This window comes from Vicugna pacos, chromosome 14, assembly GCF_048564905.1.
Source record: "Vicugna pacos chromosome 14, VicPac4, whole genome shotgun sequence".
NCBI lineage: Eukaryota > Metazoa > Chordata > Mammalia > Artiodactyla > Camelidae > Vicugna > Vicugna pacos.
In genome coordinates, this window is record NC_133000.1 from 48,554,960 (window position 1) to 48,582,571 (window position 27,612).

The 27,612-nt window shown below is 35.0% G+C and overlaps 1 protein-coding gene across 7 annotated transcripts in view; it reads right to left on the reverse strand.

Moving 5' to 3' along the window:
• MYCBP2 (MYC binding protein 2) overlaps window positions 1-27,612 on the reverse strand; it is a 233,182-nt gene that overhangs the window by 197,674 nt on the left and 7,896 nt on the right. For all 7 annotated transcript variants that reach the window (XM_072976390.1, XM_072976388.1, XM_072976389.1 and 4 more), the window contains exons 2-3: window positions 9,011-9,086; window positions 877-1,092 (exon numbers count right to left, since the gene is read on the reverse strand). In XM_072976390.1, coding sequence (XP_072832491.1) covers window positions 877-1,092; window positions 9,011-9,086 — 292 coding nt within the window. The remainder of the gene's footprint in view (window positions 1-876; window positions 1,093-9,010; window positions 9,087-27,612) is intronic.

The window sequence follows — 27,612 nt, forward strand, 5'->3', positions numbered from 1 at the left end:
AACATACATGAATCATTTATGATAAAGGAAATCATTTTTAATGTCTATATTTGGAAAAAAGCAACATGCATAAATCATTTATGATAAAGGTGCCATTTAAAAAGATGTCTATATTCTCACCCATGCTTTTGTTGGAAATGCTAACTAAGCCTACCATATAGAAAAACGTATTACACATCAAATAGCATTATAGTCTTAAAATGTGCTTAGCTACAGCTGCGTACCTTCAGAACAGTCTGCTCTACTACATGTTTCCGTAACAGCAATCAGCTCCTATGCCTCTGGTAAACAAGGGAGTGATAACAGAACAATGTAAAGCTTTATTGGCTCATATGTAATTTTTTTCTAAGCAAAGGGAACCAGGAGGGCAAGAGTACCATTATAACCTTAGGCAGAAAAGGCAGAAGCTCTCTGCTCAGCTGCTGCACAGCACAGGGACTATACCCTCAGCTTTCCATGGCTCTTGGCTTGTGGGAGTTTGTACTTCATCTTGTGCCCACCTTTATGTAGCAGCCCACTGGCTCAGAGCTCTACTTTCATCTGCAGTGGCTCAGTGCCTACAAGCAATCATTTCCCCTCTATTGCTTTTGTACATTTTTAATAGCCTCTGTAACAGACTCCAAGTCACTGAGCCCCCTGCTTGGGCTTTCCAAGTACTCCCCACTGAGGTACCCAGTACTGACATCGTTAGCACTCTGGTTACAAAGTTGCATAAAGTTTTCCTACTCTGCCCCATACCTAATTTTCACCTATAGGCATTGTTACTTTCAGTGCACAATTTAATTTTTTTTAAAAAAGATACTTTAGCAATGCAAATATATATGTTACAGACCAAACACCCATAGGTATGCATCTAAGTGGAACTCAGTGACTCACCTTTGGAAGTTTGATAGGGGGCTCTTTGGATTCCTCCTCTTCATCACTATCTGATTCTCCACTCTGCACAGAGTTCTTAGATGCAGCTGCCAATGATGTTTCCTTTTTCTGCCATTCCAGAATGCAATGGCGTACATTGCAATAAATATTAAATGCAGAAGGATTGCTATGTAGTTTGATATCTGGTATTATTACTGTATTCTCCAAGTTTTCAGACTGAAATACAGGACATATTATTTCAATTTCATATTCCTTTCCATCATCATCAACTCTCATTTTAAATAAAAAATTAAACATCAGACAGGCTAGATGATTTGTGGAAGTCACATAAGTGACACAGCAAAGACAATGTAAGTCTATTGACTCAATTTATAGCACACTTTTTACTAAAGTTCACTACCTTCTGAATAACAGCAATAACCAAATAACCAAACTGACAAGGGCTATAAAGGAGCCAGCAAAGAACTTACCAGGAATACCCTCTTACCCCACAAAAAGAAAAAAGTTAACAGAGCTTAACTGCTACAGTTTCAAAGGATATGTATTTGGTGCTTTTCTAAGGTACACTGGTGTATTGAAGAGTCTTTGTGACCTACTACATATGTTAAATTGTATTTTGCTTTCTTTCAAAAGTAGATACAGGGATTTTAAAAGAGATTAGGGCTTAAAAAAAACCCCAAACTCTTAATTTTAGTCAATTTTAACTTCCTTCTCCTTGAAATAATGGTAATGCTAAGAAAACTACAGATTATGGGCATATGCTTTCCAAAAGTTCTCTTAGCTATCTGTCTTGCAAGTACGTGCTTGGTAATTTAATTGTTAAAATTAAATACTCAATTTCTGTTTTGGCCCAAGATTTTTCTCATCAGACTCCAACTATATTTTTGAGATCAACATTTACATTATAAGTACAGAACTAGTTTAAGATATTCTACAAACCCAAGTTCCAACAGAGTGTGTCTAGGAAGTATCCAAGATGAATAAAATGATACCTTGAGTACTAAAAATACTTAGTTTCAAAATTCTACCCTCTATAAGTAATTAGGGAAAAAATGGAGTATTCCTTGTTAAATAAGAAATGTACTAAAGTTAACTGACATATAACATGTGAATGTCTTCCAGAGATATTAAAAACCAGCAAATATTAACAATTCAAATCCAATAATGTACTGTTAAAAAGATAATACATAATGACCAACCCCCAAACAAGAGTGTACAACACTGGAAAACAATCCAAAATCTATACTGCTGAAAATAAGAGGGAAAAAAAAAGACACTGTAAATAAACATGGAAAAAGCATTTGACAAATGCCAAACACCCATTCATGATAAAAAGCCTAAGTAAGTCAGGAATAGAAAAGAATTCTAAAACTTGATAAAGGGTACCTATGACATACCTACAGCTAACATAGTAAAAGACTGGATGCCTTCACCCTAAGATTGCAAACAAGGCAAAGATACCTACTCTCAGCAATTAGATTCAAGATTCTGTTAGATATTCTATCCAGTGCAATAAGCCAAGCAAAAGAAATAAAAGATACAGTTAGAAAGGAAGAATTATCTTCCAAAAATCAAGTATCTTTGCAGAAGACATGTAAAGAATCTTAAGTCTACAAAACAGTCACTAATAATAACGTGTGGATTTAGCAAAGTCATAGGATACCAAACAAATACATAAAAATGAGTTCTTTATCTATACACTAGGAGAGCAAACAATTAAAATATAAAACTTAGAAAATAATAGCAGTAAAGTTACAGACGGGGAAAAAATATTTACAAACTGCATATCTTATAAACGACTAGCATCCAGCATATGTGAAGAATTCTCAAAACTCAAATAAGAGTGAAAAACAAACAAGCAAGCACTCCAAATGAAAGACAGGCATAAGACATGAACAGACATGTCACTGAAGAAGAGATACAGAAGGCAAATAAGCACATGAAAAGATTTTCAATATTATGAGCCTTAGGGAAATGCAAAATAAAGTAAAATGAGATATAGTACATACCTATCAGAATGGCTAGAATGAAAAATAGTGACACCACCAAATGCTGGCAAGGATGTAGAGAAACTGAATCTCTCATATATTGCTGATGGGAATGTAAATTGATACAGACACTAGAAAAAAGTACAGCAGTTTCTTATAAAATTAAACATGTACTTACAGTATTATCCAGCAACTGCACTCAGGCATTTATAGCAGAGAAATGAAAACTTATGTTCATACGAACACCAGCACATGAACATTCACAGCAGCTTTATTCAAAATTACCAAACTAGAAACAACTCAGATGTCTTTTAATGAGGGAAGGGTTAAACAAAGGGTGGTATATCCATGCCACAGAATGCTTACTCAGCAATAAAAAGGTGCAAATTACTGACATATGCAACAGCTTGGATGAATCTCAAGGGAATTATGCTGAGTGGAAAAGTTACATACTGCATGATTCCATTTATGTAACATTCTTAAAATGACAAAATTATAGAGATGGAAAACAGATTTGTGGTTATCAGAGGCTAGGGAGAGGTTGAGGTTTGGAGATGTCTGTGGTTACATAAAAGTAGCACAAAGTGTCCTTGTGATGAATGTTCTATATCTTTATTGTAGTAACGGTCACAAAGATCCACACATGTGATAAAATTGCACAGAACTAAATACATACACACAAATGAGTGCATGTAAAACTGCTGAAATCTAAATGAGATTTGTAGGTTGTATCAATGAAGATTTCCTGGTTGTGGTATTTACTACAGTTATGCAATACTTTACCAATGGAAGAAAATGGGTAAAGGGTACACAGGCTCTCTCTCAATTATTTCCTACAACCATTCACATTACAATCACCTCAGGATTTTTTAAGAAATTTAAATAATAGCATTTACAGCAATATCAAAAACATACTAATTAGTTAAATTTAATAAAACTATGTACAAGCTGTGTCCACTGAAAACCAAAATAATATCACTGAGAGAAACTGAAGACTTAAAGAAATGGAGAGAGAAACCATGTTCATACAGAAAATTCCACATCATTAAAATAGCAATTCTTTCCCAAACCTACAGATTCAATGTACTCCCAATAAAATTCCATAGTTTTTTTTAAAAATGGAAACTGACAAGCTGATTCTAAAATTTATATGCAAATGCAAAGGACCTGAGGTAACTAAAGCAATTTTTTTTAAAAAAGACCATTAAAAACAAATGACCTATTTCAAAACTACTGTAATGAAAACAGTATGATAGTGGTATAAAGATAAACATATAGATCAATTAAACAAAACAAATTCCAGAATAGGCCCAAACATATATAAATTTCTGATTTTTTACAAAGATGCCAAGATAATTCAATGGAAAAAAATGTATTTTTAAGAAATAAGTCTAGATCAACTGAATACCAATGTGTGAAAAAATAAATATCAACCCTTATCTCACACTATACACAAAATTAACTTGAAAAGGATCATAGACCTATATGTAACAGCTAAAAACTGTAAAATCTCTAGGAGAAAATCTATGCAACATTGGGGTGGACAAAGATGTACAACATGAAATGCATGAATCATATTTAAAAATCAATTAGTTGAATTTATAAAACTTAAAAACTTTTGTTCTTCTAAAACACTATACAAAAGCAAAAAAAAAAAAGCAAACCACAGGCGAAATTATTTGCAGCAGATATCTGACAAAGGACTTCAATCTAAAATATAAAAAGTACTCTAACAAGTCAATAAGAAGACGACAGTTATAACAAGGAGAGGCAAGAGTTCAAGAGACATTTCACACATTTCACAATAAAAAGATATGAATGGTCAAAGGTACATCATATGACGATGATGGTGTTCACACCATTACTCATTAGGAAAAAGCAAGCTAAAACCCCAGTGTGATACCCCTATGTACTTACTAGAATGACTAAAATTTTAAAAGCTAACAATACCATATGTTTGCAAAGATGTGATGCAACTGGGTTTCTCATACACTACTAGTAGAACAGTAAAATGGAATATTCACTTTAGAAAACAGTTTTCATAGTTTCTCAAGAAGTTACACATCTGTCTACCATGCCACCTGTGTGGAAGAGTTAACACCACAAGTACGATTGCTTATTCCTTGTGTTTCTCTAATGGAACCATAAGTGACCCTTGGCCAACCCTTGGGAATGTGGTCTTAAGAGTTTTCTTTATATTAGTTACTGGCGATTTTATTACATACTTCTGGGGCAACAGACCACACCCACTGGCTTGTCCGACTGCTTTGCAAAATCATCAAGACTGACGATGTGCACGCAAGTTTCACTTACTTTGGCTGACTGTGTAATAGGACATGTCTATGTGACCAGATCCCCACGAAAGTCTCAGATCTTAAGACTCAAATGGGCATCCCTGGACAGAAACGTTCCACACATGTTCCTGCAGTTCATGGCCAGAGAAAAAGCATGTCCTGTGTGCTCACACAATGACCAGGAGGCCTATGCCACGACTCTTTAAACAGCACCAATACATTTTTCCTGTTGCTTACTCTGTGCCTTTTATTTTAATAAATCTTAGCCATTAGGATAAGTTACTTGTGAATCTTATGAGTCCTTCTGGCAAATCACTGAAGAAAACATCACCTAATTACTTCACTCCTAGGTATTTAACCTCCCTCCAAAACAAAAACTTATATCCACACAAAGACTAGCAAACAAATGTTCATAGTGGTTTTATTTTCAATGGCCAAAAACTGTAAACAACCCAAAAATGTCCATCAACAAATGAATGGATTAACAAATTGTGATATGGCCATACAATGGGATACTAATCAGAAAAAAAAAAAGAGAGAGAGAGAATGGCTGTTAATATATACAACAATATCAACACAACTCAAATCATTATACTGAAGAAAAGAAGCCAGGTACAAAAGCATATGCCACATATGATTACATTTATATGAAATTCTAGAAAATGAAAACCAATCTATAATGACAGAAAGTACATCTGTGGCTGTGTAGAGCCAGAGCCATAGGGAGAGATGGAATGTAGCAGAGGATGAGAAAATTTCCTGAACCTCGATTGTATCTTTCAAAACTCACTAAACTGTACATGTTAAATCCCTGTCTTAGATTCCACTATTAAGGAACCTGACCTAAGACAGACACAGTCGGTAGCAGAATGCTGAGGAAGATGCCTGTGTAATGGATTTGACTTCTCCTATGAGAAAGTGAAGTCATTTGCTGGAAAGCAGAATTTAACATAAGTTTGAGGAGAATGGCAAAGGTTTGAAATAGTCACGGGAAAAATGGAAGAACTATTTGACCAGAAAAAAAAAGAAAACAGTCTGACTATGGAAGGTCCATCTGACACTGGTGATCATGGATGTGCACTGGTATCAATTAGCTCTTATTTAACTTCCTTTAGTAGCACATAGTCTTCACCTGCAGGGAAAGCGGGAAAGGTGGCTGGACTTGTATAGGATTGAGTTTTGTCAGATAAATTCAATAAATGTACAAGAGGGAAAGGAAGATACAGAAGGTAGAATAATGGCCTCCAAAAATATCTTCCCACTAACCCCCAGAACCTGTGATCATGTCACCTATTAGGGTAAAAGGGACCTGCAGATGTAAGAATCTTGAGACAGGGGATTATTCTGAATTAATTAGGTAGGCCCAATGCAATCCCAAAGGTCCTTATAAATGAAAGAGGATGGCCAGACAGTCAGAGAAGGAGATGTAACAAGAGAAAAGTGTCAGTGATACAGCCTGACGAGACTTAACCAACCACACTGGCTCTGAAGATGGAAAGGGGCACAACCCAAGGAATGCAGGCAAGCTCCAGGAGCTAGAAAAGGCAAGGAAATGAATTCTCTCCTAGAGCCTCCACTTTGATTTTAGCCCAGTGAGTCATTTTAGAATTGAGACTTCCAGGGCTATAAGATTAATTTGTGTTATTTTAAACCATAAAGTTTGTTTTAATTTGTTACAGTAGCCATAAGGAACTAATACAATAGATTAAGCAAGAACTGTTCTAAAAATACCATGGATAAGAAGGAAAGTAAGTGAAGGAGATGGTTAATGGAGAAACAGAAGGGTCAATGCCAGCAATAAAGGAGATGAAATAGTATAGCTAAATCGCATTCTTTACATAACTTTCATAAACCTTTTTCATAAAAAGGTGGTAAATGAAAAAAGTCCAAAAAACGGTTAATAGAGGGGAAGGAGACTAACACCACCATTTCACTGTTTTATATGCTCATCATGAGCAAGAAATGTTTCTTTCTCACCTTTCCATCCCAAATACCTAGCACAAGGCCTACACAGAGTCAGCATGCACTAAATGTCTGAGGAGTAAATGAAGAAATTTTTTTTATATATCACTCTTATCACAAGCTGCTCCTAAAAAGCAAATGTAAAACCTGAAGGTCAACAGAAGAAAGATGAATTACTAAAAGCACAAAGCTAGTTAGAGACAGAACTGAAGGAGAAGAAAGACCTTGACTTCCCATCTCTTCCTGGATATCACATGCAAGCACTTTTATGAAAATCAACAAATGAAACCTTAAAAAGAACTTTAAAAGATTTTCAGATATTCCCACACTCTGACTTTGCACGTAGCACCAAAAACTGGAGAAGGGGTAGAGGTTGGAAATCTGAATGACTATGAACTTGTCAAAGGTTTTCATATATTAAGTGTGGTAAGAATTCTCTCCACTTCCCTGTTCTGTCCCCAAAACAGAAGTAGTAAGATGTGATACAGTGAATATGTATTATTTTTCTGCCCATCCAGCAACAGTTTCCTTAGGGCAACCATTCCTCTCCCATTCCACATAGCCTGCTTGTCAGGGTGCTCACCTATTATCCACTACAAGCTTATAAGCACAATTCAGCCTAACCAATCAAAGTACCCGATCTTCAAGGGCAAGGTGAATGATGAAGCTCAGTCAAAAACCCTATCCAAGATTTTCTGCACAACTAGTAGAAGCAATTGCCTTTTGCTTAAAGAAAATAAAGCTGGAGCTACCAGGAGCCTTAGGCCTCAGCCACAGGCAATAAGCCCACACACAGAGAAAAAGAAAAGCAAGAAGACATAGATTTGATGACATTATTTAATCCCCAAATCCAGCTGATAAATTCCATCCCCTTTCCTTTTATTTTTGGTTTGCTACTTTAAAGTAGATTTCTCTCAGTTTACAACAGCAAGAACACTAATTTAAAAGGGCAGGAAACAATTATCTCTAGAGCTTAAATATGATATACAACCCAAGCTAAGTAACTGTTTCTATAAGCAAAGGTAGAGCTCTTCAGAAATCATAGTTAAGACTCTTCTCTTCCTCCTATGGAGGCTTTTTACTATTGTTTAATTGAAGAGAGACTCTTTCATAGAACGTGGGATCTGGTCCCTGAAAATTCCCAAGAAAAAAACTAGATGGATTTTATAGAGAAGATACCTGCATTAGGTGGAAAAACAGATCCCTGATCTCTAAGGTACCACCTAATTAAAATATTCTGCATTGCCTTTCCTTTTGCACAGCCACCAACAGTTAAAAGCAGCTCAGAACAGTACAGACACATTAAGATTCTCCCTAATTCCTGACATATGCACAGGGATATATGACAAACCCCAATCCAAGTCCCAACTCACAAGCCAATTTTACTCAGTTTCTAGTACATGCAGTCAGAGTGAAAAGAGAGAAGAAACATAGATATCTTCCCCCAAAGGACTGATAAAAGATAACAAGAATAAAGAATAAATAATTTTCAGCACCCAGATAATAACTTCCAGGTTACTGGTCGAGAAATGCGAAAAAGATGAAACTAAGCAGTGTAACCAAATAATAAGGGGCTTTAAATTTTTTTTCAGCACATAGAAGTAGCAGTTTGCTAATTATACTCCTACCTTATTTTTTATTGAGGTATAGCTGATGTACAATATTATACAAGTTCTAGGTGTACAATATACTCATTCACAACTTTTAGCTTTTATTACATTTATAGTTATTATAAAATATTGGTTATTTTCCTGTGTTTAGTATATGTCCTTGTACCTTTTAGATTTTATATATAGTAGTTTGTATCTCTTATCTTTTTAATTGTGGCATTTTTATTCAAATTACAGTATGAAAAAGTCCTTATTCCCTGTAAACTGCTAAGAGTTTTACCTTGCTTCTTGTCTTCACTTTTGATTTGCTCTTCTGTTTTCTTTTCAACTTCTTCTTATTTAAAATTTTCTTATTCCTAAAAATGTAAAAAAAAAAAGGGGGGGACAGAATTATGGAAGTTCATATTTTAGGACAAACAAACTTATTAAAAATAGGTATTTCCAAAGTAGACACCTGAATATTTCTCTTAGAAACTTTCTATGAAACAATATACTCCAGATGTACATGTAAGATATTAACATACAATATAGCTATTGGGATGACAACACAGATCTGGATAGCTAAAAAATACGTATTAAATTATTTTTTACATGTGAATTCTGCAAATACTTTTATAAAATTAAAAATATAAAAAGGCATTAAACAAAGTGTTTAAAACTTTATTCAACAGTGAGACTGCTAATAAAGCTCAGCTATGTTCCCCTCCCAGAAAAATCTACTGTTTGTAGTAGTGAGGGCTGCAGTCCCCAAAGGGTCAGGAGCTCATTTTGACTAAATCACTACAGGAAAACCCTAACTCATATACTTTTCATATCCAGCAGCCAGTTTTCCATTTCCTCACAGACCTAAGATAAAATTATTCTTTAAGTAAAGGGAAGCCCCTGAATGACTTTCAGAAAAAAAAATTTTTTTAATGTGGCAAAGAGTGAGAATTATAGGAAGAAAAAGAATCAAGGAAGATGTTTTATTTTCATCTCATTTTAATATTTTTATGTCTACCATGCTGAAGTGCACACTGCTAGTACTAAAGATAAAAAAGTTCTTACTCTCAAGGAGCTCCGAGACTTGAATGAAAAGCATAGTTTAATGACCCAGCAAGAGGATGCTACTGCTATAATAAAGACAAAAGGTGAAGAAGAAGAAGAGGAGGAAGAGGAAGAGACAGAGAGGAGATGAGGAGGAGGAGACGGAAGAGCCTCCAGATGCTACAGAGGTCAAGTCCTTAGCACTTGGAGAATAGCTCAATGGAAGCTGTGACGAAAAAAAAAAAAGTTGTAAGGCTAGATGACTTGGAGGTAGGGATGTCATTCACCAAACAGGGAAGCCAAGGGGAAGAGTTAGTTTTCAAATGGAAAAAAATGGGTTCAATTTTGAAAATGTCTGTATTCAAGTTACTAAAATGTCAACAAAATGTACATGAATAAATATATGAAAATCTCATCCTTGACACTTCCTTCAGCTTTATATCTTGAACCAAAATAATGACAAATTTTATCAGCTATATCTCGTAAATAGTTCTTGAATCTCTCTACACCATCTCTACTGCTAATATGCTAATAATTTAAGTTACCACCACCTTCTGCCTGGATCACTGCCAAAGCTTTTTAAAAAGCTTCATTTCTGCACATCCATATATGCCCCCTTTCAATCTGTTTGTCACATAAGAGCTCAAGTCAACTTTTTAAAAAACAAATGAGTAGGTAATCCTCCCACTAAAAACTCTATTAATATCTTCTCAATCTCTTAGAAGACCAAAAGCACTGACGTGATTTAAAAGATTCTCTACCAAGATCCGACCTCTGCTAGTCTCTCTTGCCTCATTTTGCATCCTTCTCCAACTTGTTCATCATACTCCAGCCACAGGACTATTCGTTCAGTTGTTTGAACCTGCTAAGTTACTTGGGGGCTTCCACGAAAGTTCTCCTCTCCCTGAATTCTCTCCCACATCGTCTCTTGCTAACCCCTAATCATCTTTGACGTCCTAGTATAAGAGTCACTTACTCAGGAATGTTCCAGCTTGGGCTAGTGTCCCTAAATCCATTCTCATTTCACTTATACTTGTGTCTCACTGTGTAATCTACAACTGTAATTATGTTTGGGGTTATTTGTTTAATGTATCACTTTCACACCACGCTGTAAGCCGCAAGAGTGCAGAGATCATGTCGTGCCTGTTCACTGCTCCAGCCTCTTTGCTCAGATAAGTGCCTGTAACTAAGTACTCAACAATTCTTTGAAAGAAAAAGAAAGTAGGAGGAAGGGAAGAGGACAGGGAGAAAAGAAGGAAGTTCAGAGCTATAGCTACCAGCCTTACTTAGTGAAATAAGCAAAGGGAGAGGATGGATTCACAGATACACCAGATACACAGATACATTTAAAAGACACCTAGTCAGAAATGTCCATTAAGGAATTATCCATGGAATTATTTTACACAAATTTTGGTGCAAAGGAGGTAATGGAAATCATGTATATGGATGGGATTTTCTCCAAGAGAGTATGCTACAAAAATAGAGAGTGATGAATAGTACCAAATGTTACAAATGAACAGACATACCTGCTCACGAAATCTTTTGAAATATGAGCAAAGAATATCTATTTCAATAGTTTCCCTTTCAGCACCTGCATCAGTATCTAATCATGAATGTTCAAGAAATATAAGAACAAATAAGTTAATGAAAAGCAATGAGAATTTTTCATGTGTAGTTTAGGAAATCAACTTTCCTTTATACTAAAGTTTAGTTAAGTGAAATCAGTTACTTGAGCAACAGGAATATGTAACCGTTAAAAGGTTTGCCCCTTCTATACCTAAGCAAAAACAATCTTCAGAGAAGCCGAATATATAAATTCAAGTTAAGATGAATTTCCTGAAGCCTATTTATCATGAACTTAAATTTTCAAAAGTATACATCAATATTTTTGTCTGTTTTATTTAATGGACTTCCTCAAAGTTCAAATGACTTTCTATGCATTCTTAAAATATTTATTTTTATGCATTTGGCATTTAATTAGTTGTAACGATTTTAATGAATCTGGACCCACCATATCCTAAATATAGATCAGCTTAAGAATCAGTTTTCCCCAAATTCCCACAAATTGATTTAAGTGTGTTTTTTATTGATTGGGCTTATTTAGAAGTAGACGGTTGTTCAAAATAGCTGATAATAAGCTAAAGATTATACATAGAAAATCTGTCTTCAACATTTGGAAATAAAAATGTTATTTGTTAGTAATATAACATCCCACTGTAAGACTGCATTTCAGAACTAAGCTTAAGTAAACTTTTCATGTTATCTGAGGATGGACAGATAAAAGAACAACTCCAGAAATGAGTCTTACACATTAACATTTCACTGTGGAATTTCTGATGATTTAGGACTTCAAATCCTAAATCAATAGGAGCTTAATGAAGAATGTCTGGAATTGGTCCCGTAAGATTTTTAGTCTTCTCACAAAAAGAAACTCATACCCATGAGATTTGGAAGAATTACGGGTGGTAAAGAAAGGCAAAGGTTATTAACATGCTTTAAATATTTACTTTTAAAATTCCAGAAAAGAGATTTTCTTGATAGCTACCACTGTTTAACAAAACAAAAATTAGCCATAATTTAATTTAAAACTTCTCTCACTCTGAATCTGTTTCTTCATTCGCAAAATAAAGAGATAAAGTAGATTATCTCTGCGAGTCCCTCTAACTCTAAAATGCTAGGATTTAAATAAGTCAAAATTCAAAGACCTTATGGAATAAAAAGGTTTCAATCTTCTGTTTAATTTTCCTTAGAAATGAGAAATGAAAATTCCTGAGTCTATGGTTTAAGGCAGGAATAGACTTTTTTTTTTCTATAAAGGGCCAAATAATAAATATTTTATGCTTTGTGGGCCATAGACCTCTGTTTCAACTACTGGACTGTCATCATGAAAGCAGCCAGAGACAACACAAAAACAGATGTGTGTGACTGTATTACAATAAAACTTTATTTCTGGACACTGACATTTGAATTTCTTATAATTTCCATGTGTCACAAAACATCTTTCTCCTTTTTATTTATTTATTTTTAAACTTTTAGAAATGTAAAAACCATTTTTAGCTCATAGGTCATAGAAAAAAAGGAACTGGGTCAGAATTGTTCTGTAGACCATAGTTTGTGGACCCCTGGTCTAGAGAATATTTTGATAAACAGGCGCATATCAGCAAGAAAAAACATAAGTATTAGTATGCAATACAGATAAAACTATTCAAAATATCACTATGCTTACACAAATAAGCACTCTTAAAATTATCTGTCTTTTCTTTCTGCAAAGATAAATTCCTGACTTCCACTTCCCTAAAGTAAAATACTAGATAGAAGCAAGCCACTGCTCCTCCTGCAAAAATTAGACTAACATAAGAAAGCTATGGAAGCAACTAAGGACTGGATAAGCTAAAAATCCAGAAATGGAAGAGCAATTCCAAAGACAGCTGAGACCATTGGCATTTTGTTCCAAAGGGGCATTTGCAGAGTTTGGATATAAGTGAAGACTGAACTCACTAAAGGAAACCAAGAACTAGTGGTGCTTTACATATCTGTATGGGCTGGAATGACAGATGAGAAATCAAGAAAAACTTGAATTATGTACATCTAACAGTACATCTGCTTAGTGATGGGGCACTGAAGAAAGACAGAGAGGCTGGGCCTACAGGGCAGAGTCAATTTCCCAGTCTCCCAGTTTTCAAAGACAGCATCTCAGTAGAGAAGAATCTACTTAATCCTTGATTTGAACCAAGGTAGTCAGCACTTCACTCTATCTAACACAACAAAGAGCAAACCTCTCTGAAAAAATATCATCTGAAAGAAATTAACTGTTCTCTTACACACAATGCTGGGCACACAATAAACATGTTAAAAGACATCCAAAAAAGCAAAATAATGTGACAGACAGATAACCAAGAGAAAAATCAAACAATCAGGCAGACTCAAGATAACCCAGATATTGAGGTTAGGAGGCAAGGACTTGATGCAGATGTAAAGAACAAAATGAATGAAATGATGTAATGTTCAGCAAAAATAAAAATAAAAAGCCAAGTGGATTTTCTGGAACAGAAAAATCAATAACTGAAATTATGAACTTGTCAGATGCTTTTCAGAGCAGAAGAGACCAGAGAAATACAGAATTCATGGACTTGCACACAGGCCAAGAAATATATCAAAAGTCAAGTAAATAGAAAAGAGTGTGATGAACAAAACAAAGAGTATGAGACACATAAGACACAGTCAAATGGTCTCACATTCACGTAATTGGAATCTCTGTAAAAGAGAAGAAGAATGGAACAAGAGCAATATGAGAAGAGATAATTGATAATAATTTTATAAAAGTGAGGAAAGAAATCAAGCCAGAGACTAAAGAAATTCAGGGAAATTTCAAGCATGAAAATGCAAGAAAACCAAACCTAGGTATATCAAATCTTTGGCACAGTCAAACTGCTGAAACAAAGGATATAGAGAAAAATTTAAAAGCAGCCATAGAAAAAAGACAAACTTGAAGAAACAACAAGATTGACAGTTTCCATTCTTTGTGCTAAAATGTGCTGGGCAGGGAGGAGGGGAACCTAGCAACCTAGAACTATATACCTATCAAAAATATTTTTTAAAAAAGAAGACAAAAATAGAGATGATTTTAGATTCACAAAAGTTGACAAAATTCTTTGCCAATATACCAACACTACAAGAAACACAAAAGGAAGGTGTTCCTTTGATAACTGCTATGTCAAAAATTTAAATAAAAGGACACAGACTAAAAATAAAAGGAGTGGGGAATATATAGCCTGAATACACTCACTGGCCTCCCAAGAAAAGCTGATGTGGCTATACTAATATTTGACTAAGTAATTTTTAAGGCTAGAAGTGTTACTAGAGATGAGCAGAACACTTTGTAATATTGAAAGGGTCAATTTCAGTAGGAAAATATAAAAATTCTAAATTTGAATGCATCTAATATCAACAACACAGTTTCAAAATATATGAAGCAAAACTGACAGAACTGAGAGAAGAAAAGACAAATCTACAATCAAAAGATCAGATTTTTACATACCTCTCTCTGATAGAACAAGTAGAGGACAAAACAGCACGGGTGTAGAAAAATGGAAGAACAATTAATCAACTTGCCCTAATTGACATACATAAAAAACCACATCCAACAACTGCAAAATGTACACACTTTTCTAATGCAGAGAGTATTTACCAAAGTAGATGATATACTGGACATGTTCAAATCAAGTCTCAATAAATTTCCAAGGACGATGATCAAGGAAAAATTAAGCTGGAGACAAACAACAGAAAGAAAACTAAGAAAACACTAAACATTTGGAAATCTAAAAAACCGATTTATAAATAATGGATGGGTCAAAGAGCTATAATAGAAAGCTACAATGGAAATTAGAAAATATTTTCAATTAAATAAAAATCAACTTATGCTATCAAAACTTGTGAAATGTCACTAAAGTAGTACTTGGAGGAAATGTACAACTTTTTGCATACAAATCTACATATTGAAAAAAGAAAGTCTGAAAGTAAAGGTTGCAGGCTTACAACTTAAGAAGCTAGAAAGAAGAGAGCAAATTAAATGTAAAGAATGTAGAAGAAAGGAAATAAAAATAAGAGTGCATATCATGAAACAGAATAAGGGAAATCAAGGAGTCAAAGCTGGTTCTCTGAAAAGATTAATGAATGTAACAAACCTCAAGAAAGATTGGTCAGGGAAAAAAAAGAAAACTACAAATTAACCATATGAGAAATAAATAAGAAAGGGAATATCATTATAGATGCTGTCCCTAAACTTTACAACTTGAATAAAAAGAACAAATTCCTTGAAAAATATAACTTCTCAATATTAAACAAGGAAAAAATACAGTATCTGATTAGTCCTGTAACTGTTAAAGAAACTGAATCTCTATTCAAAATCTTCCCACAAAGAAAACTCTAGGCTCAGATAGGTTCACCAGTGAATTCCTTCAAACACTTTAAGAATTCACTGGTACATTCTTTTAAACAATATCAGTCTTGGACTAACTCTTACAGAATAACATAAAAATAAGAAACATTTTCCAACTTATTTTGTGAGGATAGCATAATTCTGACACCAAAATCTGAAAAGATTATTTCAAAATAAGAAAATTTCAGGCCAATATCTCCCATGAATATAGAAGCAAAAAATACTACATAGCAAAAAAGTAGAAACAACACAAATGCTCACAAACTGATGCACAGATAAAATAAAATATGGTACTTTCATGTAACAGAATATTATTCAGCCATAAAAAAGAGTGAAGTAGACATGTGCTATAATATGGATAAACCTTAAAAACATTATGCTAAGTGAAAGAAGCAAAGGCCACAAAAGATCACAAATTGTAGAATGTTCAGAAAGGCAAATCCATAGAAACAGGAAGCTGATTACTGGTGAAAAGAAGGGGAATGACTGCTAAAGGATAAGGGATTTATTTTTGAGGTGAAGAAAAAAGTTCTGACTGCACAATTTCATAAATATACTAAAAATCACTGAATTACATACTATAAAAAGGTCAATTTTATGGTATGTGAATTACATATCTCAATACAAAAATTATAAGGAAAAAAAGCTATTGACCTAAAAATAATTTCAATGTCCAGCAACATATAAGAAGGATAATAAACAAAATGCAAAATTATTTTTTAAAATGTTTCCTCTTATTCTGAATAAGGTGAATAAGGGAGAAAATCTAATTATTGCAAAAGAAGCAGGAAACTTATTTTATAAAATTCAACAACTATTTGTGATGAAAGGCCTCAGCAAACTAGGAAAAAAAGAAAAGTTACCTAATCCAATTAAGATCATCAACAAAAAACCTACAGCTAACATTATACTTAATTATACTCAATGATGAAAAATTAAATACTCCAACTAAGTATAGGGAAAAAACATAAGGACTTAATACTATCACCACTTCTGTTTAACATTGTATTGGAAATCACTAAGTCAAGCAAAAGAAATAAAAGTCATAATGGTTGAAACGGAAAAAGTAAAGCATTTTTATTTGTAATCACTTATAAAAAATGCAAAATAATCCACAAACAAAAAAATTGATGAATTATCAAGGTCAGTGGATACAAGACCAACTTTTAAAATTCATCTAATTTACAAAACACCATATGTAAAGTGAACCTTTTCTATAGAAGCCAAACTTATTTCTCCTGTGTAATTAATGTAATGATACTCTCATTGTGTTCATGCATCACTCAGTAATTTAGGGAGGGATAGTAGTCTGATTACTGAGTAGAAAACTTTTATTTACTTAACCTAGGCTGATAATTAGTAATAAGAAAAGAGATTTTAACGGCTCAAGTTTATCTAGGAGAAAGAGATGCAGATTTCATATGTATGTATGTCTATATATATGTGTGTATATATGCACATATATATACACACACATACACACATAAACATATATATATATATATATATATATATATATATATATCTTCAGTCTCTTGATTTTATTTGGAAGTCTTTAGGCTGCAGGTAGGAGTGGGAGGGCGGGAGAGGGGTAAGGACTTTAAATAGAGCTACCTTGGCAGTGGGCCGAGCAGTATAAGAAAAAGAGTCGGGGAGAGAGTGGGAGTAGAGAGTGAGGGAAGGAAAAGACTCTGAAAAGTTGATTTAGACCATGCCTCATGCAGATTCGTCATCTAGATACACAGAGCCTAGATGGACAAGCAAAACTCAAGCCATAAAGCAACTGTAAGACTTTCTGAAGACAATCTGTTTATCCCAGGCCTCAGAGAGTCACTAGAAGGGTGATGAGAATTAGAAGTCAAGTAACCAGGCACACAAAGATTCAAAGCACTAAGGATTGAGAACTAGCAGAAAAAGACAACAGAAAAGACACACAAACAGACTTCATATGCAATTCTCAGACACAACTATGCTTATCTCATTTAAAGAAATAAAAGATTAGCTTTAAAGTATCTGCAGGGTATAAGGAAAATAGCATGTCTGAAAAAGAATTAAATCAATCTTCTAGACAGGAAAAATAAAACTGCAACTAAAGATTCAGTAGGTGAGTTTATAGCATAATAGACATGGTGAAGAGACAATTTGAAAAGATCAGGAAAAAATAACTAGAATTCAGATAGAAAGATAAAAATGGTAAAAATATGTTCCTGGAATCTCTTCCAAATCTGAAACTCTTCCTTCAAGTCCCTCCATCCCCAAAGAGCTAGCACATACCGTGCCCAAGTACACCCTTCCTGCCACACCCTGGACCCCGTTCTCATTCACCATTTGCTCACCCACTTAAACTTTCTCTTTGTTCACTCTTTGATCACTTCCTCCACAGTTTCTAACCTTAGAGGCCTCCTGGCCTTCTCCAACTGAAAAAGAGGTTTAAATGATTCTCTATCCCTCTTCCTTCTTCATCAGTAAATTTCTTGAGGAAAAACTGTCTCAAACTTTTTCAATCCCCTATGTTCAACCTCCTACAAGTGTACGAGACTTCTCAATATCACAAACTTTCTTGTTGCCTACTGAATTCCCTATCTTCAGTTTTCATCCTTTATAGTCATCTACATATGAGTACTGTCAAACAAACTACTTCTTTAAATACTCCCCTACTTTCAGCTTTAGAACAACCCTTATTTTAGTATTCCATCTACCTGGATAATGATTCCTTCTCAGTCTTCTTTATTAGCTCCTTATTCTTCCTTTTCTTGTCTCTTAAATCTTTAGCACATATGTTACTTCTCTTGAGAGTTATCTGTTCATACTCTATATTTTTTTCTACACTGGTAGCTTACATTGTTTTCAGTAAGTTGTAACAACCTAAATAACACCTACTGAGAGTTCACAAGCATCATCAGAATGCTGGGCTAGAGCCAGTTATGAACTTTGACAGTAAAAGTACATTCACCATGAAAAGCTACCACATTTCTAGCCACTTCAAAATCCTACTACCTATTTAGCTCAGAGCAGGTAATCTAACCCTCTACTTACTTGCTAAAGTCGGTACACCACTGAGAATGTACTACTCCCTTTACTTTCACCCTCTCCAAAATGATCTCTAAGGAGGCCTTACTCCATTAATTATCCTAATTCTCTCTTTTTTTGTTAATTATTCATGCCGTTCTCTATAGTCTACCAGGTTATGGGGAAGGATTTAGAGATAAATGCAGACTCGGTCATATATCAGCTCTGTGATCTTGAGAAAGTTACTAAACCGCTCTGTGCCTCAGTTGTCTCATCTACAAAACAGGATGAAAACAGTACTTATCCCCTTAGATTATGAGGCACTGAGAGTTATAACCAGTATTTAGTAAGTGCTAAACAAATTTTATTACTTTTTATTACATTGCTAAAGTGAAGTGTCTACCTTGGTTCGGGTTTCCCCCCAAAACAGACTTGATTCAATGATTCAAGTGCAAGTAGTTGTTTGAGAGTTGATCCATAGAAAACACTGATAGAGGAAATCAGAAGTGAGATATGGAAGGGAAGGTGGTCAAGAAAGAGTGCATTATTAAGCCAGTTACCCTGATGGACAACTAGACAGTGATCCTACTGAAGACTCTAGTAGATAGTACAGAACATGGATCAGTTACCCCATCAGAGACATGTGAAGACGAGGTATTTAACCACCAAATCCTCATCCATAACTGGCTGAAAGCCTTTCTGAAGGTATTAACACCCTGGCATTTCTGGCTTTTCCTGTACACAGGCCAAGTATACCTTTATGGCCAGTAAGAAAATGTAGAAATTCATAAATGTAAGTAAACAGTATGGAGATGCAAACCAAAGAAATATAGCTAGGACACTAGGAACACCTGCTACAGTGTCTCTTATTCAAAAGATAAACTAATTCTTTGTCCCCATCCTCAAGCTACCATTTTCCTTCTTTCCCTTTGAACACTAATTTCTCAATGCTGTACCCACTTCTTCATTTAACCTGAATTCACTTTCCCACTGAATGTGACTTTTCCCAGGCTTCTGGGAAAAGGAGGTGGGGGTGAGTGGATGTTAGAGGTCATTATGAGCTCTTCATGTCAGCTTCAAGATGATGTCTCAACTTCTGTTTAGCTATCATATAGGAAAAGAATCAGTTTATAAGTGACAGTATGTTCATAAGTAGCCTTTGAATATACTGAAGATAAAATATTTGAGAGTCTGAGTATTTGAGTATTGAGAGTCTTCTAACAGTAACTTTTCAAAATATAGGTCTAGACATTAAGAGAAAGGTTTTAGCTGCAAACCACAGACTAGGAAGTCCAAAACAATTAGGTAATAATTGAAATCACAGGAATGACTAAAATAACCAATGAAGAAAATTTAGAGAGAAGGGAAACAAAAGTGGACTCTTGAGAAACTATCCTCCTTTATTATCTAGAGGAAAAGTATTATTTCTTCTATACTGGAAATCCAGTCACCTGCTACACCCATCATTCTTTCTTCTTTCTAACACCAAAATGTTTCTCAAATCTGTTCTATTTCAACTATTCCCATTGCTTTCAGTTAGGTTTTATTATCACTTATCAGAACTACTGCAACTGCTTTGTTAAAGCCATCCTTGCTTTGGGGATCTGTGTCTTTTCATCCTCTACCATGCTACTAGAGATATTTTTATAAATTAATAGTTTAATTCTATCACTACTGTCTTCAAATAAAGCAACTCATGGAGCATAATAACCCAGTCCTAACATATCTTTTAGTCTCTTCTGTGCTCTTATTCTCTTTTATCTGATTACCCACACTTCAGTTATTGTCAATATTTGTGTTTGGCCCATCTTTAATTTTACCTCTGAGATAGTCACAATCTAGCTCCAGCAACTAGCCAGCAAACTACAGCCTGCAGTCCAAATCTAGCCTGCCACCTATTTTTGTGAATTCAATTATACTCAAACACAGTTATGCTCAGTTGTTTAAATATTGTCTATGGCTGCTTTCAAGCTGTAACAACACAGCTGCAATAGTTGCAATGGAGAATGGAAAGCCCACAAAGCCTGAAGTATTCACTATTTGGCCCCTTACAGAACAAGTTTGCTGCCCCTTCACTCATGGGACAGTATTAAGCAGCCTCATATGTGTATAACTAGATTCCCAGAAGGAACTGTGAGAGAGACTGGGTTTGAAATAATATTAGAGGAAATAAAGGCCAAAATGTGTGCCAAATTAAACAAAAACTAATATCACACACATCTAAGAAGTTCAATGAACACCAAACACAGGATAAACACACTCTAGGAAAAAACATATTTAGGAACAGCATAGTCAAATTGCTAAAAATCAAAAATGAAAAGAAAAATCTTAAAAGGAGCCAGAGAAGGAATTCTCATTTCAGTATGGTGGCATACACCAAATACAGCCTTTCACATCGTTCACAACTAAAAACTTTGGGGAAAATACAAAAAAAAATTAGAAAAAAAAGAAAAAGAAAGGAAAAATTACTCGAGGACTCTGAAAACCAAACAAAAGCAGATTGCTGAGGGGAGTCAAACTTGGAAAAGTGACCCACAGGAGAGTGAGCTTCCTAGCTCAGTTATTTTTTTCTCCTTTCTCAAACAGCTTTGCTCTAAGGCCAGGAAGCCATCACTACATACAGAAAGCAAAAACACAGTCGTTAAAGCTCCAAGATAAACTGAATCTCTCTGGCCACAGGAACTGGGAAAAACGGCTCCTGCATGTTGGAGAATGTAGAGAAAACACTGGAAAAGAGAAAAATGGAGAAAGGGATCCCCTCATCCAGCCTATAAACCCGCTAAAGTATTGGGCTTGCTCAGGAGCTGCACAGGTATGAGACAGACACATACCAACATAGCAAAGGCTCTGAGAATTGAAAACCACCATTCACAAAAGACAAGACCAAATTTGCCATCTGAACCTAAATGAGTTGACAGTCTGCTAAAAGGAACAACAACAATCAACATTCTCCAGAGAATTTTAGTATGCCCCAGAGCTTACAAAACAAACGTTCACAGATTCCAACATACAATCCAAATTTCTCACAATGTAAAATGAGTATGTGATAAATTTCAAGGGAAGAAACAATTAACAGGTGCCAACCTCGAGATGATCCACATGTTACAATTATCCAACAGTTCTTTTAAAGCAATTATTATAAATATACTCCATCAAGTAAAGGCAAACACACTTGAATTGAACAGGAAAAAGTTCTCAGAAGACAAAGAAATTATTTTTAAAATGAGCCAAATGTAAGTTTAAAAATCAAGCAATGCAGTATGCAAAATAAAATTCACTTGGATGGGCTCAACAAGAGAATGGAGACAAAATAGAAAAGAGTCTCTGTGAACTTGAAAATGGATCAATAAAAATTATCTGATCTGAAGAACAAAGAGGAAAAAAACAGACAAAAGAAAAAATGAAATAGTTGGAGACTTGTGGGACAATCTCAAAAGTTTTATCATAATTGTCACTGGAATCTAGGAAAGAAAAAAGAAATAAACTAGAGTAGAATATTTTAACAGTGGCAAAAAGCATCTCAAATTTGGTGAAAGACAAATTTACAGATTCGAGAAGCTGAGCATTCTCCAAAGAGGAGAAACTCAAAGAAAATAATGACTAGATACATCAAATCAAACTACTGAAAACCAAAAGCAAAGCAAAAATTCTTGAAAGTAGATAAAGAAAAATGACATAGTACATAAAGGGAAATAAAATTTGAATTACCAAAGGTTTCTCATCAGAAATCTTAACAGTGGAAAAACAGTGGAACATCACAAAATTCTAAAAGGAAACAAGTTTTTACTCAGAATTCTATGTTCACAGACTGTTAAAAGATATCTAAAATATCCCTTAGAAATGAAAGCAAAATAAAAACATTCTCAGATGAAGAAAAACAAAGAGAGTTTATACTCAGTATATTACTTTACAAGAAATGCTAAAGTACTTAGGCTGAAAGGAAATGTAGCATCTTCAGGAATAAAGGAATAACAACAGAGACTGTAAATACACAGATAAATATAAAATACTACTTTTTCCTTTAAGTTCTTTAAAACATGTACAACAATAGCAGAAATTATAATATTGTATGGTGAGGTTTTCGAAGTATGCAGCCATAACTCAACTGTAATATAAAGGAGGGAGTGGGGTGTGGCAGAGTGGGAAAAAGGAATCCGTGTGGTTGTAATGTTTCTCTATTTTAAGTGAAGCAGCACAAAAGTAATTCTAAGTAGGTTGTGAAAGGTTAGGTATCTTTCTATTATGTATCTATCCATATTGTAATCTCTAGGGTGTTAAAAATTAATACAAAGAGATATAGCCAAAAAGACCAACAGATATTAAAATGGAATACTAAAGAATTATTAAATTCTTACTAGATAATCCAACAGACAGTAGAAAACGAGTTAAGAGAGGAATGAAAATCAAAGAGGGAAACAAAGACAATAAAATGGCAGACCCAAAGTCAACTACATCAATAATTAATTATGTTAAATATTAATGGTCTAAATTCTCCAAATAAACAGAGTGGATTAAAAAAAAAAAAAGCAAAATCCCACATTACATGTACGGCCCAAAGGAGAGAAACTTTAAATATAAAAACACAGACAGGTCAAAAGTAAATGGATAAAAAAAGATTTATCATGCAAACAGTAAGCCTAAGAAGTCTAAACAGGCTATTTTAATATCAGATAAAGTAAGTTCAAGACAAAGAGTACTACTGGAGATAAAGAAACAGTATCATAATGAAATAAAGGAAGAATTCATCAGGCAGTTTTAACAATTATAAATGTATATGTACCTAATAGCAGAGACCCAAAGTACATGAAGCAAAAACTGACAAAATTAAAGAAACAGAGACAAATTCACAGTAGAGTGGGATATTTTTAATACCTCTTCTCAGTAACTGACAGAATGAAATAAAAGATGAGCATAGACATAAAAGAGCCAAACAACATGATCAACTTTATGACATTAACAGAACTCTACATGCAAAAATGACAGAACACATATTCTTTTCAAGTGCACATGGTATAACCACCAAGGCAGAACATACTCTGGGAGAAAACACATATTTCAATAAATTTTAGAAGGCTGAAATTATACAAGATGTCCACTGCAAAGTAATAAAAATAATATATAAGAAAACATCAAATATCTGAAAGTTAAATAAAATAAGTCTAAATCATGAGCAAAGGTGAAATTATAAAGAAAATTCGAAAATATTTTAAACCAAATGACAAAGAATATATAGAATATCAAAATTTGTGGGATGCAACTGAAGAAGTACTTAGGTGAAAATCTATTACTTTAAATACTTACTTCAGAAGAGAAGAAAAATCTAAAATCAATAACCTAAGATTCCATCTTAAGTAACTAAAAAACAGAGCAAAGTTAAAAAGTAAGAAGTAAATTATGAGAGGAAAGTCAATAAAATAGAAAACAAACCAATAATAGAGAAAATCAACACCACCAAAAGTTGGTTTTTTGAACTTATAAACAAAAACAACAAACTTCCAGCTAATCAAGGAAAAAAGAGAAAACCCCAACATGAGGAATGAAAAAGGAATTATCATCACAGACCCCAGAGACATTAAAGGATAATAAAAGAATACTATGAACAACTTTATGCCAAAAATGTCAACAATTCAGATGAAAGGACAAATCTGTTCAAAAAAATACAAGTTACCAAAATTCCCATAAGAAATAACAATAACTATAATCAACTCATTTTATGAGACAAGGATAACTGTAAGACTAAAACATGACAAAGACATTACCAAAAAAAAAAAAAAGATTACAGATCAATATCCTTCATGAATATAAACTCAAAAATTCTTAACAAAATAATAGCACATATGACAAAGTTTTACCCCAGGAATGCAAGGCTGATTCAACATTCAAAAATTAATCAATTTAATTTTCCTTTTATTCTCTTAATATGTGATCACTTCAATAAATGCAGAAAAAGCATTTGACAAAATTCAATAGATATTTATGATAAAAAACTATCAGCAAAATAGGAAAAGTAAAAAACTTTCTCAATTTGCAAAAGCCACCCAACCATCTATAGCTAACATCATATTTAATAATGAAAGACTGAAAGACTAATTTATAATTGTTTCCCTCTAGATTAGAAACAAGGAAGGACGCAATCTTCACCTCTTCTATTCAGCACTAACAGAAGTAGAAAGGTTCTTGTCATTGGAATAAAAGTGGGAGCAGAACAGGGATATCTGGAGATCATAAAGAATGATGATATGATTATATAGAACATGCCAGAGAATATATAAAACAACTATTAAAATTAATCCACAGCATTCACTGTAATCTACCTATTATACTATTAGGATTGACTTGTTTCAAATAAATTCTGGATAATGTTCCTGCAGAATTCTGGTTAGCTTGTTTCCTGGAGAAGCTTTCCAAGGGAGTAAAATAAGACAAACTACAGCCTCTGCCACTGGTTTCAGACGGTTTCAAGGCCAAAACTCGTAGTCACTACCTCTTCTCTGCTAGTCATTCTAGACTCCCTTCATCTCTGGCTAGAACTTCGGCTGGTCCAGATGGCTGATCTTGTGAGGTGGTCATCAGGCCTTTCTCATGTTCATTTACCATTAAAGTTGGAAAAGGAAGTACCAACAGACACCCAGTAGATTATCTGTGTGCCAAAGCCCATGTTCCATTGCGTAACCACAGCCCCAGCTCCTCCAGATGATCAGATACATTAGCTCCATCAAAATGGTGACGCCTTTCCTTGAAAAAGGAGCACCAAATCCCAGCAGTAGCTGTGTCTCAAAGTGTAAAAGAACGCCTATAGTGTTTCTGTTGAAAATGCTTCCCTTCTGGGAACCAGGACCTCAACCCCCAGTGCTCAGAGCACTGGAAGGGATCACCAGAGGATCACTAACAGTGGAGCTAAGTGTAGCCATTTCAACTTCTGTGTATTCTTCCTACTGGGAACACTGGAGGATAGAACCTCATCCTTAGAGGGTATCATGTCCAAAATCCAGGGTATCATCATCAGTTGTGCCATCAAAAGAGTGCCAGCAGTTTCTGGGCAGTGTGGCCCAGGACAAATGGATCTATGGAATCCATCTGCTCTAAAGTAGGCCCTTTACTCCAAAACGACATTATACAGCACCCTGTGCTGATGGATCACTCTGTAAGCCCCCAGATAGTGGCACTGATTGAACCCCTGCAAATTGGAAAGGGAAACTCATATTCAGAATATGCCTCAAACTGAATCAAAATGAATCACAATCCTTTCCAGGGCATAAGGACTGGCTGGTTTTCTTGAAGGATGGTTAGTCTCTGCTATTGTCAGATCATTCATTCAGCAGCTCAGCTGCTGCAGCAGGACTGATAAATACAAGTATACTACTGGGCCCTTGCACAATCATTATCAGTACTTTTTCCTCAACACTTACAGGCCAAAAGGAATACCTAACAGTAGTGTTTATTAAGTAGTTAGATCCAAATAATTAACAAGAATTTATATTCTAACAACTCAGTAGCCATTTGAAAAAAAAAACACACAAATTGAAAGAAAAATACTTGCATTTCATTCTTAAATGACTATAATTAATTAATAATAGGACATGTGCATCTGCTGGGTACTGCACAACTTCTCAAACTTACGCAGATTAAACCTGCCAGCCTCTTTTTATGCTCCTCACTGATTTTTGTGCAGTGCTTTATTTGTATCACAGCAACTACCAAAAATCCAACTTCAAAAAGATACGACATCAAAAGGAATGCAGCATGATCTAATGTCAAAACTGTGAACTACCTCAAGTTAGTGGTCTGACAGACATTTCTGTGTTCCCTTTGAAATTCTGAAATATCCTATGGTATTCTCGTGTGTCTGCTGGGGTGTCTGGGGGTGTCTCGGTGCAGAATTTGGGAATCACTCTGCGTGTGTGTGTATCAGTGGGTGTATGTGTACCCATGTGCACGGCAGTCCCTTTCCTCCCTCAGCATGCCCAGCACCTCCCAGTAGGTTTTGCTGTGACTTAACTCTAGTTATTGGTTTGGTGACAGACAGCAGAGGAGAGGAGAGGACATGGGAGTAGTAGGGGCAGCATAATCTTCAAGCGACTACCTGATAGCCAGGAGAAGGCCACTTCTATAGGCCCAGAGGATTCAGGGAAATTTGGGATTTCAAGGTTTTCTAGGTCATCAACCCAGATGTCCCCATCTTAAGAGCCCGGGTCCCATTGCTTCCTAAACAGCACAGGCACTGGCCTAGCAGACCTGCTGAGAAATCAACCCACCCTGGAGCTCTGCCACCCTTGAAATTAAATCACGGGCCTAATCCTTAGTTTTTGTTTTCCTCCTGCTGCAGAAGATGAGTTTCTTTACATGAAACCAAAGAAAGAAATTACCTAACTTTTTCATTTTGTCCCCGATTATTTTCAGCCTTTTACTGTCTTTCTCCAATCAACTGTTGCTCACCAAGCAGCCATCTGATTACACTGTTCTTATAAACAGTAACTTCCCTAAACCTCTCAAAAGCCTAAGATATTGTACCCACCAATACATTGTCTTCTACAGGAATCTCATTCCAATTCATCACCAATGAAAGTTTTAACAGGTGCATGCCTGCCATGCATGACAAGGGTTATCAGTATCAATGCTCCACCTACAACCAGTAGTAGGGTTCTCATTGCCAGCCAGCCAGCAGATAATCCAGCTCCAAAATCCCATTTTAAAGTCTACTTCCTCAGACCAGTGTGGCACCACAACTGTCTTGGGTAAGGTTCCCAAGGAAACAGACTGAAATGGAGATTTTCACACCCGAAGTATTGAGGAATGCCTTCCAAATCAACGCTGTGGGAAAGTAAAGGAAGTGAGACTAAACAAAGGAAGGAGTTGAATTGAAACCCAGTCACAGGAAGGCCTTAGCCAGTCCTCTGGGGAGCTTTGGA